Genomic DNA, 16,871 nt, shown 5'->3' with positions numbered 1-16,871 from the left:
ATTATGTTGTTATTAAATTTAATTTACTCCTGGGAAATGGAGTTATTTTTTCTGTGATCTCATCAACCACATTAACTTTAGGATTTTAGAGCAATTCTTATTTATCAAATGCTGTATATAAGAAAGAATGGCACTTTATGGTTAAGATATAGAGGTTATTTCTCTGCTATTTTATAAACTTTGTTCATCAATATTACTTAATATTTCATGTCTACTAACCTAGCACAGTCAACATGTTCATTTGTTGATACCACTGGAAGATATAAGGTACAACTTAAATAAAAATGAAAATTAATAATACTAATTTGGGGGGATCCTAATGTTAAATAAATCCTTTCAGCTTAGATACTATAGATAGTACCCCAAATTTAGTTTATTCTTAATGAGTCTGGATGAAAAGGGCCTGTTTAATACATATTGCTTGTAATATACATGTACAAGTATACATCATTTCTTAATATACATCATAAGAAAGATTAATGGCAGTTTGTTGATTATCTTATTTATGATTCAGTAAGACTGACAGACACAGTTTTGATCAGAAATATAACTTTAGGGATGCCTCGCTGGTTCAGTCAGTATAGCATGGGACTCTTGATCTTGGGGTTGTATGTTCGAGCCCCATGTTGGGTGTACAGATTATTTAAAAATAAAATCTTTTTAAAAAAAGAAATATAGCTTTATATTTCACAAATATGTTTTCACATTAGAAACCTGAGCCATGCCAGTTCATTAGCTGATATCTTTGAATAAGGTGAAAGGTACAACTTAAATAAAAATTTAAACACACATTTAAATTTCCAAATAAACAAATTTAATAAAATGAATAAGTTTTTTAAAAACTTAAATATAATAGTGTTTAGTTAGGATCTTAGTGTTCACCAAAGGCAATTTCATAGGCATTGAAAAACAGATTAGTTTTTTCAGATTTAGATATTAGGTACTGGTAATATCACATAATACAAATGTCAGTAAGTTAAAATTTTCACTATCTCACCAATCTTCCTGATAAATAAAGAATAAATGTATATTACATACATTATTAGAAAATGTCAACAGGACTTGAGCCAAGGAACAAATGAAACTCTGAATGGATTTTGTGGAGTAAGAGAAAATAGGATTGATGAACCCCTTAAACTATCTTCTTTACCCTTTGAAAGGAAATGCTTTTAGAAGTTTCAGAATATTTTTTTTTTATTTGGTTAGGCATTGAGGAATAAAGTTAAAATTCTTCACATAAGTATCTTTCTCTGATAAATGAATTTGGAGAAGGCTATTTTGTGCTAGTGTAAATTCCACTTTTTAGATCCATATATTTAACTGTATCTTCTTTTGGTATCATTTTACCTTTTATTTAAATACTGAAATCTTTCATTAAAAAAATTGCTGGGATTGGTAAACATTGCTGTAGCTTGCCTTGAGAATATGTGTGATTGCATACAAATTTACAGTCATATCTGTTTTTCATTTGATTCACACCACAACCCATTCATATTGTCAGGAAGACGTAGTCTTTAAATTCTATTTTAATAATACCTGAAAGACTGACAGAGGTTATTTGATTTGCTCAAGATAACCAAATTAGTAAATAGTAGAGTTGGTACCTTAAACCAGAAATTCTGATTTTTAGCTGCTTTTGTTATTCATAGGTCTTGAATCCTTTTTACCCCATTGTAGCTATTTATCTCAGAATGGAAGACCCTATATAGTAACTCTTGCATGGCAGAGAGGTGAGGAGAAATATATGAACTGGACAAGCTTCAAGTGTCATTTGGATTTTCAGATTTCATTTTTACAAAGGTGATTTGCTGGAAGCATTTCTATTTTGAAAGGATTTTATTTTTACTTGGGGCAAGAACTAATATTTTTGTATAGTGCTTTACTGTTTATTGAGTGGCTTCTTTTCTGTGATCTCAATTAAAGCACCTACCAATATTGACCAGTAGGCATTATTATTATTATTATATCCCCTACAGAAAAGAAAAAGAAAACTGAGCCTAAATAATTTCTCTAGGGTCACATCGTTAGGCAGTTTGTGTAGCTGGGACTCAAATCCAAATTTTCTAAATTCAGATTTTATAATACTGGTTCTTAAAAAGAATATTAAAATGAGATTTATTCTTATTTTCACTGAAATCTTATCATTAGAAAATCTAGGACTCCTTGGAACTTTAATATTTGTACAACATTTTTTTGGTTCTTTTCATCATGATTTCATGCATTTATCTGTTAAATCTAGTGTTTCATGTGTGGGGAATGAAGAATAGTTTTCCCTTTACCATTCAAGATTCTTGGTTGAGGAACTCTTCCCTCTCCCCATAATAAAAAGATAGATTAGCAGGAGAAAAACAAGAAGTTTAGTTACATGTCTACCTCTTGTATACATGGGAGATAACCCAGAAAAACGGAATTAAACTGAATTAATCCCCTGAAATGGCCCTTGCCACCACCTTAAATATCATTGCCTGCTAAAGATGAAAAGATGTTTGTCAAAGAGAACCAGTTATGGGAGGTTAGGAGGAAAAGCGCAGTAAACAAGGTATGGGGTTGTTGTACAGATAGAAGTTGCTACCTTCCTCCTTGATAATTCTAGAGATATAGAGTCCTTTTTCATTTTCTGGTACAAAAAAAAGGGAGAGAGACTTCCTTACAAATGGGGATTTCTGTTATAAATTTAAATGTCTATTACAAAAAGATAACTTTTAGTCCATTTTCAGAGCTTTTCCAGCATCTACTCTTTCTTGAAAGTAATCAGCCTAAAATCATCCTTATGCCAAAGAGACATATTTTGGGGTGGTATATTCTGCTCCCCTTCATAAGTTTAGATCACATTCTGGGCATTATATTTTAGTTTTCACTGTAATGTTTGTGTTGTATCATGTCTATTTTGTATGTTTGTAGGGGGTAGCTATTATAGTTCTAAACTATTCAGACTTCCTCCAATTTTTCTCATTTGTTACTTACATTTAAAGTCTGGCTTCATGAAATACTTAAATTTAGCTCTTTGTGTTACATTTGTTCTTACTACCAGTGATTTGTTATATATGAGAAACAACTTTAGAATTTATTGTAATTGCATATGTATATATGCATGTGTTTGTATATCTGTCTAGGATTTCATTAAGTGAATTTAATAGATTTATTTGCTTCAATTTAATTGCTTCATAAATGCTTCCAGGTAAAGGTGCATTTTTTGTTTAGAGTTACTGTTTTTGATTGTTTAATACAAAATTCAATATAATGTGCACCAAAACTTGTTAATTGTTCCTGAAGTTGGATATTACAGTTCAGAATTTTTGCTTTGAAAATTTGTTGGGGATTGGGTACAAAATACTATAGGTAGGGTATGTTGAGTATGAATTGATACTGAATCAGTAGTGGAACTTGTCTCATGAACGAATTTCCTTCTTGAAACCATTTTTAAAGAAAAAAATATTTATTGATTGATTTTGTGAGAGAATGTTGTATATACGTGTGTGGGAGGGGCAGAGAGAGGGAGAAAGAGTACCAAGTAGGCTCTGTGCTGTCGGTACAAGTCCAGTGCAGGGCTCAATTCCATGAACTGTGAGATCATGACCTGAGCCAAAATCAAGAGTTGGTTGTTTAACCAACTGAGCCCCCCCAGGCACCCCTTGAAATCATTTTTTTAAGCTTGGAAGGGAGAGATGAAGGAGTGCAGAAGTATGAATAACACATATTCATAATATGTTGTATGCCATGGCTGAAAAATTATTAAACTTTCCCCCCTTTCCTGCTGTCTGCTTTGTCTTTTATATGCATTTTCAATTTATTATTTCCACTCTTTGCAGGAATGATGTATAAATTCTCTAAAAGTCTCTGGTAGCATGATTTTTTTTTTTTTTTGTAAATAAGGAGTTTGCTTATCCTCAGCTTTTCCTTCACACTAACTCTCAGGTATGGGCTATTTGGGAAAAAACCCTTTTAAAAAAAATAGGAAGAGGTATTTTTATTTTTACTTTATTTTTTTATTATTATTTTTATTTTTTTTTATTTTTGAGAGAGAGAGAGATAGAGAGTGACCAGGCGAGGGGCAGAGAGAGGGAGACACAGAATCAGAAGCTGGCTCCAGACTCTGAGTGCTCAGCACAGAGCCCGACGTGGGGCCTGCACCCACGAACCATGAGATCATGACGTGAGCCGAAACCAAGAGTTGGATGCTTAACCAACTAAGCCACCCAGGTGCCCCGGAAGAGGTATTTTTAAAAAAGTGTTTTACTTGTTTCATTCAGTTATGAAATTAGATAAATGTTTCCCAAATGAATTCTATTAAGGACTTTCATTGGTTAGTTAGTGCTCTGTTTGTGTATGTGGTGTTGGTGGTTTTCCAGGTAAGTAAAATAGCCAAATGTTGAATAGGCTAACACTTAAACCCAGTTTTATGTCTCTTATTCTCAATTGCCAACCAGCAACTGGTATACTTTCATCGTTACCTGTTTAATGAAATCTGTGTGGTTAGCATATTTTCTTTTCTGTTTTTTTTTTCCTTCTAGGGACATAGTTCTCAAACTACTTCAGTATGAGGCATCAACAAATGTAGCAGACAACAAAGGCTATTTTCCCATTCACCTGGCTGCCTGGAAAGGAGATGTAGAAATTGTGAAGATTCTTATTCATCACGGACCATCACATTCTAGAGTCAATGAACAGGTGCACTTGTCAAATGTTTGTTCATGCTATTGTTTTTTTAGTTTTGCAAAGTAAGGTAACAATGAAGAATTGATAATTTTTGTCTTTACTCTGCCAAAGCTCTTTTCACTGCTAAATTTCCTAAAGGAGAAATTGTAAAGTTCCTTTGCACTTGTGTTAGTTACATTGGCACTAAGTTGGGCATTTATAAAGATATTTGTTAATAAGAGAATCCCACATAAAGGAAATAATTGTCATATTTTTGATTGCCTTATATAAGCATTCATTTTGTAGTTTTTGAATAAGATAGAACAGAATTCACATTTGTAATATGAATTAGAGCTTTTCTTTTTCTTTTTCTTTTCTTTTTTGAGAGAGAGAGAGAGAGTGTGTGTGCACCATCAGGGGGGTGGGCAGAGGGAGAGGGAGAGAGAGAATCTTAGGTAGGCTCCACACCCAGCATAGAGTCCAACAGGGGGCTCCATCTTGTGACAGTGAGATCATGACCAGAGCTGAAATCCAGAGTCAGTACTTAACCGGCTGAGCCACCTAGGCACTCTGAATTAGAGATTTTCTTAATAAAATTTTAAATGCTAAAACATTGATGATGGATTCATTGCAAAATGCTTCCCGTGTATGTAGCACTTTCACAGTAAATAGAATTTTATGAATCAAAATGCAAAATACAGTATATACAGTTGCTAGTCATAACCGTAAATATTAAAACAATTTTTTTAATGTTTTAATTTATTTTTGAGATGGAGACAGAGCATGAGCAGGGGAGGGGCAGAGAGAGAGGGAGACACAGAATCTGAAGCAGGCTCCAGGCTCTGAGCTGTCAGCACAGAGCCTGATGCGGGGCTCGAACTCACGGACTGTGTGAGATCATGACCTGAGCTGAAGTCGGACACTTAACCGACTGAGCCACCCAGGGGCCCCACAACTGTAAATATTTTTAAGTTAAAAATTTCCTTTGCGTATACCCAGAGTGAGTTGAATAATACCCAGCAGCAATATAATGACAGAGAAAGTAAAAATATTTGCAAGTGCATAATATCCATATTACACATAACTGACATATTAAGAAAGGAATGCCGGTCTCTCTATTCTAAATAAATAAGACCCACAGATTCCAGAAAGTAAAATATGGTCCCCTAATACAGTATGATAACAAACATCTTGAGCTCTGCATGCCCCCTACTGTTCCCATTTTGTAAAACTATATTTGAAAACCAGCATGCAGTCCAACAATTGAATTACAACCATGGCATTAAGCTGCAGGTTGGCAGTTGTCCAACATCAATGCAAGTAGGTTACTCTAGGGCAAGCACATCTAATAAAGTGCAATTAGCATACTGTTCAAATGCATACAGACTTTGCAAGCCTTTGACTGAAATTCAGACTAAAGAATGAAAAGTAACCATAGCTCTAACTATAAACACCAAAGGGAAGAAAAATACATTTTTCCCCCAGAAAAATGCACTTGTAGAAAGTTCCTGTAGGTAGGGAAAATGTTTTATTAATTGGAAAAGTGTATTACTAATATTCATCACAAAATTTCTATGCTTATAGGTTATAGAATGCAGAATATTTTTTATGCAAATATACTCATAAATTCAATATTTAAAAAATGAGAGATATGTCTATCTTTATCAGCATATCATGCTGAAGGGAAATTTTTGGGAATGCTGTTATGTTTGTCAGAAAATCAAAAGTGAAAAGATCATTTGTGGGATGAGCCATCTGGTGGTTATTCTTAAAACTGTCTGAATGCCCCAAAGTGAACCTGAAATAATAAGATGCAAAAACCATCCAAGGTTAAAAAAGAGGATGCTAGTTTTTACAAGCAAAATATTTTTTAAATGACATGAAAATAAAAAAAAACACTTAGAATTAATTTGTATTTGAAAGTTGTTTTGTCTTGTGGTTTCTACGGGAAACAAATTGAAAATTTCTTGTGATTTTTAATACCTTGTTTTAATATTTGTTTGTTTTTTATATGGTACTCCTTTAGCACTGGCCTATTTCTATCATTCAGTGTCATTTCTCCTAAAGTTTCTGATGTGGGAATTTTATTTTCATAGCAACTTTTCATTTTAGGTTTATTTATTTCCCCCTCTGAATAGGACAGAAATATACTAGTTACTTATAAACCTTTATGTATTTAAGCAATAGAGGGAAAGAATGAAAATGGTAATTAACATATACTGAGACGTAAGATAGCCAGGTTATGCTAAGCTCTTTCACCTATAATATGTTATTTAGTTAATTCTCACAACCTCTGAAGTGATATTATTACTCCCATTTTATAGGTGAGAAATGAGGCTCAGTAAAGTTACATAACTCATCTAAGGGCACACATTACTGAATTACTAACAGTCAGACTTGGACTCTAATTCCAGAGCCCTCCACAATAGCACATTGGTATTGTCATTGTAAATCCGTTGCTTATGGAGTATTTACTATATGCCAGGTGATGTGCAAAGTACTTCATCTATGTTATCTTACTAAGCTCTACTGTAGCCTGATAAAGTAGGGATTAAATATTGTTCTTATTTTATATGTGGGAAGCTACCCTGGAGAGATTAAATAACTTGCCCATGATATCACATCTTCTAAGAAATGCAGTTGTCATTAGTTTTTTTTTTTTTTTGATAATTTTTTAAATGTTTATTTATTTTAGAGAGAGAGAGAATGAAAGGGGGGGAAGAGGGGAGGGGAGAGAGAGAGAGAGAGCAAGCATGAGCAGGGGAGGGACAGAGAGAGATGGGGACACAGAATCTGAAGAGGCTCTAGGCTCTGAGCTGTCAGCACAGAGCCCAATGCGGGCTCAAACTCAAGAGCTGTGAGATCATGACTTGAACTGAAGTCGGAGCTTGACTGACAGAGCCACCCAAGCACCCCAAGAAATGCAGTTAGTATTTGAAGGCAGGTTTTTCCGACGCAAAGCTCAAGCTCTTAGCCAATAATACTCCGTATTATTTTAGTAAATTATGTGTAATTGTCAGGGCTTCATTCTGATTTCTGAAGGTAGTCTTTGGTTTCTAATACACCTTTCTTTAAAAATAATTCTGTCTTATATATTGATATTTAAAGTTTACAAAGCATTTTCCTATACCCTAAGGTTTATAGAGAGGATAATACTCTAATTTTACAGATAAGATAGGTTCAGAGAGATTGAGTAGTTTACTATTGCTTGTAAGTGTGGGGGTTATTAGCACTTCAACCTAGGTCACCATTTTATACTGCTCTAAAATTAGTGGTCAGTTTAGGGCAACATAATTTTGAAAACAAAGTAGACCTTGCCCCAATTATCGTTTTTATAATTGATACATCCTTCCCATCTTTTGTCAGCTGATTTATTATTTCCTTTTTTCTGATGTCATGCATTTTTACAATTTATATTTCTCTGTATATTCATCTCTTCCCCCCCTTTTACCTCTTTCCTCCAACATTAGGGCAAAAACACGAAGAGCCTAGCTCATAAGTATATTCTTTTGCCATTTACCAAAATTCAAACCTAACTAGTGTTAGTTTCCATTGGTTTTACTTTCCAAAGCAAGATGTTTTGGAAAATAGCTTTTGTTAGCTGTTTTTTTCCTACCACCCATTGTCTAGAAGTGTCCTATAGTTTTGGAGAACACCCATTTGGCTAAAAAAAGAAAAAAAAAAAGAAGAAGAAGAAGAAGTAGGGATTAACTGTTCAAGAATGTTCATTGTAGATCTACTAGCAGTTATCAATCAGTTCTTCTTCAGAGTCTGTTTATTTGAAATTAGATTCTTTTAGATCACTTGTTAGTATGGATACAAGTATACAATCATGCCTCTTATAAAGATAACACAGTTGTGGTCTTTCTCATGTGACAATACAAATATGTATTGATCATGGATAAATTCTATGAGTATTTTCTTCTGAGTAAGTCTGGCATGGTTGAAATAATTTTTTTTGACTTCTGAACAATGATAATTGGTGTTAATAGACAAAGTTTCAATTTTGCACTTATAATATCCTATGCTAAGGCCTCTGCAAAAGTAGAGAGGTCTTTGAGGAATGATTATTTCATAATTGCCATTTTTTTTTCTCAAAGAGGTGCCGTTTTGATAATTGAATTTCTTTCCAATCAAGGGCAAATTTTATTTGGTCAGAAGGCATATATCTAGATCATATTTTTATGGTGTAGAGTAGTAAAATTGATTTTCTTATCAGGCTTCTACAACTTAGCCAGATAAACAGGGAATGTAGACCTGTATCTGGTCAGTCTCTATGAGGAAGTAGACTGTAGCAATACATTCAAACTAAGAACGGGAATGACTGCCTCCAAAATGATGGAAGAAATAATGCCTCCAGCTGGATTCCCATCCATCAGATCTTAACTTTTTGGTGACTGCCTCCAGGGAGTAGGTTTTTTTCTGGGCCTTATTCTTTGGTCTTCAAATGCCCTCTTCTGATACTTTTATTTGGAAGGTAAGTAGTAAGAAGCCTTTCGTAGTGCTCATTTAAAAATTTTTTTGCTACTCTGTCTTTAAGTTTTCAAATCCTTCCTCTGCTTTCAACTCTTTATTCTCACTTTATCTGCATTCATCGGCCAGAGCAAGTCTGAGTTACTTTTAGGGACATTAAGATTTGTTCCGGTTTGAACCCTACTTACTCTTTTATTCATATGGTCAGAGCATATATCTAAGTATTTACTTCCTATTACAACTCAGGGTTCTTTTCAGCAAAATCTATAGAAATTCTGCTTTCAGATCACTAATTTCCTTTCTTCTTTGACAATATAACAATACTTGGCAGGCAGTGTGGTGTAGGAGAAATGAACCAATGTATATACGCATTCAGCAAATGACAGTAGTAATAGTTGTTATTGTGGAAGATGGTTTTAAGAGCACTGACTTTGGGTCTAGGCTACCTATGTTCAGATCCTGGCCCCAACACTAAAAGGCTGTATATTTGAGGGCAAGTTATTTAACTACTCAGTGCCTCAGTTCCTCATATATAAAATGGCAATAATGATAATATTCGTCTCTATCTCACAGTGAGGTAAACGTAAATGTAACTTGTAAATGAGTAAACATCTATGGAATGCAACTGTGCCTGGTACATAGTGTTAGTTATGATGATGACTCTGATGATGGCAGCCCCTTTCTCAAACCCTCATTCAGGATCATTGCATTTTTGCTATTAAAATTTCTTGTTTACATTTTTCCTGACTAACGCTTCTACCTCCTGACATAGTCATTTACCATCTATCTACACCATTTGCCTAAATGTACTGAAACATCCATCTACCTTAGGAGTGGTTTAGTAAATTTTAATTCCAGCATAGTTAATATACTGTGTTATATTTGTTTCAGGTGTACATTATAGTGATTCAGTAACTCAATTTATAACTCAGTGCTCATCTAGATAAGTGTACTCTTTTTTTTAAATAGTTTTTTTCAAGTTTATTTTTGAGAGAGGCAGAGACAGCATGAATGGGGGAGGGGCAGAGAGAGAGGGAGAGAGAGAATCCTAAGCAGGCTCCGCACTGCCAGCACAGAGCCCAATGCTGGGCTTGAACCCACGAAGCCTTGAAATCATGACCTGAGCCAAAACCAAGAGTTGGACACTTAACCCACTGAGCCACCCAGGCACCCCAAGATAAGTGTACTCTTAATCCCCTTCACCTATTTCACCCATCCCTCTACCCCGCTCCCCTCTCGTAACCATCTGTTTGTTCTCTATAGTTAAGAGTCTGTTTTTTGGTTTGCTTCTTTTTTTTCTCCTTTGTTCATTTCTTTCTTAAATTCCCCATATGAGTAAAATCACATGGTGTTTGTCTTTTTTTGTCTTATTTCACTTAGCATTATATGCTCTAGATCTATCCAGGTACACTTTTTATCTTGCTAAACTTCTAGGAAAATCTTCTTGATTTTCCATTGGTGTATATGTAATACTATGATACTTCTTGTAGATTGTCTGGCAATGGGTCTCAGTCTGTCTCTCAGTCCATAATTACATTTCAGAATGGTGCTGTTTAATCTGAGGGCCAGTATGTCTTCATTCTCTTTTTGCTAAAGGAGCAATAATTTGTACTTACATGGAAAATAAAATGAAACTTAATTTGGGAAATCATTCCGTAACTCTTTCATTATCAAGAATTTACCATTTCAAGTGCCTTTTGGAAAGCCAGTCTGTTAAAAGTATGTTATAATTCTTATTACTCTCTCTCATTAACAAATGTCATGGAGGTATGATGCATAGTACAGATAACACTGACCATCTGGGCCCAGCAGGGCCACTGACTAACATGGCTAAATCATTTATCGCTCTTGAAAATTGAAATATATAATATAGGGAAAAATTTGACTTTTCCTCTTAAAATGATTAACATTGTGATTTTTTAATGCAATAAATGATAGATCCTTTTTATCAGATATTCTATTAGGCATACTTATTAAAATAGATAAGTCATAAACTTGCATTTTCAAAGTATCTTTGGTTTTAAATTACTGTTTAGATTTTGATAACTGAATTTCTGAAAATCCTAATCTTACATCTTTGTCTTAACAGAACAATGAAAATGAAACTGCGCTACACTGTGCAGCTCAATATGGACACTCAGAAGTAGTTGCTGTCCTCCTAGAAGAGCTCACCGATCCTACCATCAGGAACAGTAAGCTAGAAACACCTTTGGACCTGGCAGCACTCTATGGACGACTTAGGGTGGTCAAAATGATCATCAGTGCACACCCTAACTTAATGAGCTGCAACACTAGAAAGCACACGCCACTACACCTTGCTGCTCGGAATGGTCACAAAGCAGTTGTTCAGGTGCTATTGGAAGCAGGGATGGATGTGAGCTGTCAAGTGAGTCTCCTTTTAGCTTTGCATTGAAAGTGATGATGCTCTTGCTTTGCTTTGAGATGCAGATGTTAAAAGTTGTATGTAGAAATCTTATCATTTTTCAAAATTAAATTGTCCAGAAATATTTTTGTAACTACTACATTCAGTACACTGTGCCACATACTGTTTGGAAATATGAAGAGATGTAAAGAGTAATTTCTAACCTCATTCTAATTTTAGGGCTATAGGAGTGAAAAATTATTACTAGAAGACAGTTGTGTGTGGTATCATTAGTAATTGTTTCCTTTTTTTCCCAGTGTCTAGCACATAGCCTGACACACACTAGGAATACAAAGTTGAGTGAATGAATGAATGAATCACTCAAAATTCAATTTAACATTTTTGAGTATGTATGTTGTATTTAATATGTTGACACATTTAGAATCCCTTTTTTCACAGCCCCCCTGTGGGATTGAGAACTATTAAGTAAAAGTTAAGAGATGAGGAATCAGATTCAAAGACTTAAGAAGCTTGCCTAAGGATGCTTAGCTGATAAACCTACAATATGAATTTATATTTACTGATTAAAGTCCAGGCCTCAGTAGTGTGCTGTCTATACATGATTAATGAAGGAATGATCACTCTGCCTAGGGCAATCAGAAAGAATTTTATTGGAGAGTTGTGATTTGAGCTTTGAAGCATGGGTAACATTTGGGTAGGTTTTATTTCTCCACAAGGAAAGAGCAACCTACTTTTTTTTTTTTTTAAGGGCAACCTACTTTTATTATCTGTTTCAAGTTAACTCCAATTCCAAGGTTAGCTTCTTTTTTCTTTAGCCATTTTTTTCATTTTACTACTGTTTTTTTTTTTTTTTTTGTCTCCCAAGTCAGTGGCAGCATTTTTATCTTCCAGAGACCCTTTTGGTTCCTGTCAGATTGTGTCTTCTTCCCTGTGTATTAGTATGCTATTGCTGTATAACAAAGTCTCTTGAAACTTAATGGCTTAACATAATGACTACTCATTTAGCTCTTAATTCTGTGGTTGGTGATTTAGTCTGAGCCTTGGTAGGTAGCTCTGTTTTGGCTGGGTTCTCTCATGTGTCTGGGGTCAATTATAGGTCATTTGAGTAGCTCTGTTATAGGATGTTGCCTGGGGTAATAGTGAGGCTGCCTTGTGTCTTTCATGATCCAGCAGGCTGCCTTGGGCTTGTTCATGACAGGGAACATAACAGTAATATGGTTCTATGTGCATGCATGTGTACACATGAGAGAAGGAAGGAGGGAGGGAACAGGAGTATACAAGGTCTCTTGAGGTCTAGACTGGGAGCAAGCATACTTACTATCTTTTCTGCAGTGTTTGATTGACCAACAGTTCACAAAGGCAGCTGAGATTCAAGGGTTGGGAAAAGAGATTGTACCTCTCAATTACAAGGGGGTGTGAATTGTAAAAGGGGTGTGAATACCCAGAGGCAACAAATGCAGCCAGGTTTGTAACATTCCAAGTGGAATTAGTGTTCACAACTGTGGGGTTACTTTTCCTAGGAATTGTTTAGAGGTTGAATCTTGTGTCTCTGGGGGATTTTTCATTGAAGTTTTAAAAATAATAGGCCTTCCAATCCTACATTTAAGGCTGGAACCCTAAAACAGACTTTTAATGAGAGCTTTGCCTGTATTATTTAGTTATTTAGAGATTTATAAAACCTTTTTAAAAAGATGTTTGTTTATTTTTGAGAATGGGGGTAGGGGCAGAGAGAGAGGGGGCCAGGGGATCTGAAGCAGCCTCCATGCTGACATTAGAGAGCCCAATGCAGGACTCGATCTCACGAACTGTGAGATCATGACCTGAGCCAAAGTCGGATACTTAACTGACTGAGCCACTCAGGTGCCCTTATAAAATGTTTTCTTAATTTTTTAATTTATTCTACTTCAGCAGTCTTGAAAATCAGCACAAGAATTTTTGTAGCCTTCATATTAAAAAAAGCAACAACTTTCCCCTCAAAGGGGTATTGAAATGAGATACATATTTACTATTGTAAACATACTTTCTCTGGAAGTATGTAAACATACTTTCTCTAGAAGTATGTTTAATGATAAGCTAGATATTTATTTTCTTTATGTTGAATTTCTTTAATCTAGAATTACTGCTTTGATAACACTTCTGGAATGCTTTTAAATTTGGTGGCTCAGAGTACTTTATAACCAAGGACTTTACGATGACTGAGATCAGTAACACACTTCATGTCCATGGCCAAAATGTTTTCATATTTTGTACTAGATGACATGGCCAGAAGAGAAAGAGTCTGGATTCAATTTTATATGTATATGGTACATCTTTTCTTATGCAAAATACTACTTACTGTATTTTGTGCTTTTGGAGAATTGAAGATAAGTAAGATCTCTGCCCAAAACTTAGTGGAGGACACAGAAACTTGCAAGAATAACTGCTATACATGACATATTAAAATAAATAGTACGGCAAAGTGCTAAGGACATAGCAGTGAAGAAAATATGGATTGTAATATGGAGGACTTGAAGAGACATTGATAGAGTGATATTTGAAGAGGACCTTGAAGGTCTTTAGGATTTTGAATTTAGATATAACTTAGCTTGCAGATGTGCATTTTATGTGGTCAAAAGAGTGTTTTAAGATATTGAATTTGAATGCTTTTAGATGGGCTGTATACCTCCTAAGGTCCCAACCTTTCTCTACCATCATTGCCAGATTCATTCCTTTAGATTTTCTACTTTGCTCATATAGCATTTGGGTTTGTTACTACACATATCAGATGAAAGGGGCACAGTATGTTTAGACCACTATGAACTTAATCAGAAGCATCAAGGCTGGTACCTGATGCTCACTCTATGATTTCATCTTGAAGGTTTTCTAGAAGTAGAGCTGACAGCATATTCTAAAATATATTTCGATGAGTTGAATCTTTCAGCATTTAGTTAGCCTTAGTTGATGTTTTTTTGTTATTATTGCTTTGTTCATAGAAAACATGTTTTCCTTTTGTTTAATTGCCTTTTTTTGGGTCAGTGTTTAATTTTATTATGTGATTCAAATGAATTATCACCAAGTTTGCCCATCAGATTCACTGCAAAATGTTTTAATATCAAATTTGAAGATGGTATTTTTTGATATCTCACTGTCTGAGAGTGAAGAATACCAGACAGTAACCTTGAACTGTTTGAATGACTTTAATATTCATTAAATTGCTCTAGCTAACAAGTTGGAAGTTACCAGTATTAAAAATAATCCCATTTGGTAAATCACAGCAATACACTATTAGACTTTAATTACATTCAAGTCATTATGAATAATTCTTTAAAATTTAGAGATGGCTCTGGAAGATCTTGCCTTTTCCTTGTAATTACAAATGTTTTAAGATGCATAATTTGTGTTAGTATTTTCTGTAGAAGTTTTGGTTTCTGCTTCATTTATCTCCGAGCAGTTTTGAATTATAACACATATTTGAACTAGTGAGAAAAACAATTTAATTCCAGCTTAGGTGAATTTCAAATTATATTTATGTATAAACCCTTTAATCCTAAAGGATTTCTTAATAAAGAGAATCTGTCATATTAAGATATTAAGAAAATGAGTTTTAACTGTCAAGAGTCTCTTGAAATTAGTAATCATTTTTATGGATTTCAAACCTGATTTGAGTAAGTGGGTAGTAACTCCAAAGACTATGGACTCTTTTTATGCTAGTTCTTTAACTGTATTTCTTGCAAGCTTCTCTTATTAAAATTTAAAAAGTTAAGGACTTACAAAATACTAAGTCAACTGGATTTTATTTTAATATTAAAGGAAATGAAAGTAAAATTATAGAAAATTAATAACAAAGAGTACAAGTTCCCGTACTAGGAGCTGTTAAGATATAAAGCTGAGTAAGGTACCAGTTTTGTTCTCTAAGTGCTTATAGTGGCAGGAGAAATGTGTGCCTAAATGGATAGATTACATTTTAATAATCCACTCACTCTCCTTCTTTCCTAGATAATTATTTAAAATTTTTCCTTTCTTCCCCAAACTTTAACTCTTTCCTCCCTGTTATTTCTCTGTGATCTTGACTTTGCTTTTACTTAACTGAGAAAATAGAAGCTATTACATACTTGAACCACCACATTTGCCAGTGGATGTGTATCTGCCTTCCTTCCTGGTGCTTTAAATGAACTTTTTAGGTTTATCCCTAAGGCTGAGTCCTCTACTTGTACACTGGATCCTCCCCTTAAAATACTATGCATTTTCCCCCCTCTCAATTGCATCATCTTTATAGGGACACAAAGATGTTACATTTCCCATCTTAAAAAAAAAAACAACTCTTTCTTGAACCCACATTTCCCTCTAGTTCTTGTTCCCTTTTTCTGATCCCCTTCATAACATATTTAGAAAGAGTTGATTTTACTCATTATATCAAATTTCTTTCCCCCATTCTCTCTTGAAGCTACTGCTCCATCTCTCTTACTCTTTAAGTGTTTTTCCCTTTGGTGAAGGTGACTAATGACTGCCATATTGTTAGATCCAACAGCCAATTCTTTGTCATCATTTTACTTGACTTATCATTGGCATTGACAAATCTCCCTCCTCTTTGAAAGGCTTTTTTCTTTTGACATCTGAGTCACCATTCTCTCTTGCTTCTCTTCTCCTTCTTGGTCTTACTTTAGGTAGAGTCTAAGACCTTGAATGCCTTTCATTTAGCCTTGCAGCTAGATAAATCTGTCAGGCCTCACAAACCTGTTATCCATAGGAGTTGGTAAAGGATTAAACCTTTCTGTTTTCTGTCCTCTTTTGTAAAGTCACACCTCTCTGTCCTCAGCCAGGCTTTGTTTAATTTCTTCCCAGTAGATCTTTACACTGTAACTCTGTAAACCCCTGTAATAGTTAGCTATTGACATTGCCACAATGTTCTGTACAATAAACACAGAAATCTCAGTAGTATATAATAGTAAGCAATGGCCTTTTTTTCTCATTCACAGGTTTGCAGGTAATCTGGGGAAACTCTGCTTCAGGCTGTAAGTTAGCTTGCTCTGCTCTATGTATATATTCCCTTTTTCCTGGGACTAGCCAGGACATGGCCTAAGTAAGCTCAACCAACAAGGCACATTTTAGTCTCTACTTGTATCATGTAGATGCCATACATTGGCTAAAGCAAGTCACAAAGCTAAGTCCCAGATCAAGGGGTGGGGAAATATACTTCATCCATGTAAGTGGATGGCGCTGCAGTCATATGACAAAGGGCATATGAAACAAGGAGCAAATAGTGTAATCTACTCCATCCCTATTCCATGGTTAACTGCTCTCATCTTCCTGATCTCTAAGTATCAGAGTGTCCCAGGGCTTAGTACTTAGACCTCTTTTCTTCTCTGTCTGTACTTACTTTCTAGTTGACCTCATCCAATCC

At 34.8% G+C, this 16,871-nt stretch overlaps 1 protein-coding gene across 13 annotated transcripts in view; it reads left to right on the top strand.

Moving 5' to 3' along the window:
* The window catches only part of ANKS1B (ankyrin repeat and sterile alpha motif domain containing 1B), a 1,063,758-nt gene that overhangs the window by 164,397 nt on the left and 882,490 nt on the right, over positions 1-16,871 (top strand). For all 13 annotated transcript variants that reach the window (XM_027071024.2, XM_027071022.2, XM_053226641.1 and 10 more), the window contains exons 3-4: positions 4,512-4,668; positions 11,198-11,494. In XM_027071024.2, coding sequence (XP_026926825.1) covers positions 4,512-4,668; positions 11,198-11,494 — 454 coding nt within the window. The remainder of the gene's footprint in view (positions 1-4,511; positions 4,669-11,197; positions 11,495-16,871) is intronic.

Source organism: Acinonyx jubatus, chromosome B4 (genome assembly GCF_027475565.1).
Source record: "Acinonyx jubatus isolate Ajub_Pintada_27869175 chromosome B4, VMU_Ajub_asm_v1.0, whole genome shotgun sequence".
NCBI classification, from domain to species: domain Eukaryota; kingdom Metazoa; phylum Chordata; class Mammalia; order Carnivora; family Felidae; genus Acinonyx; species Acinonyx jubatus.
This window is presented reverse-complemented; position numbering and strand designations above follow the sequence as displayed.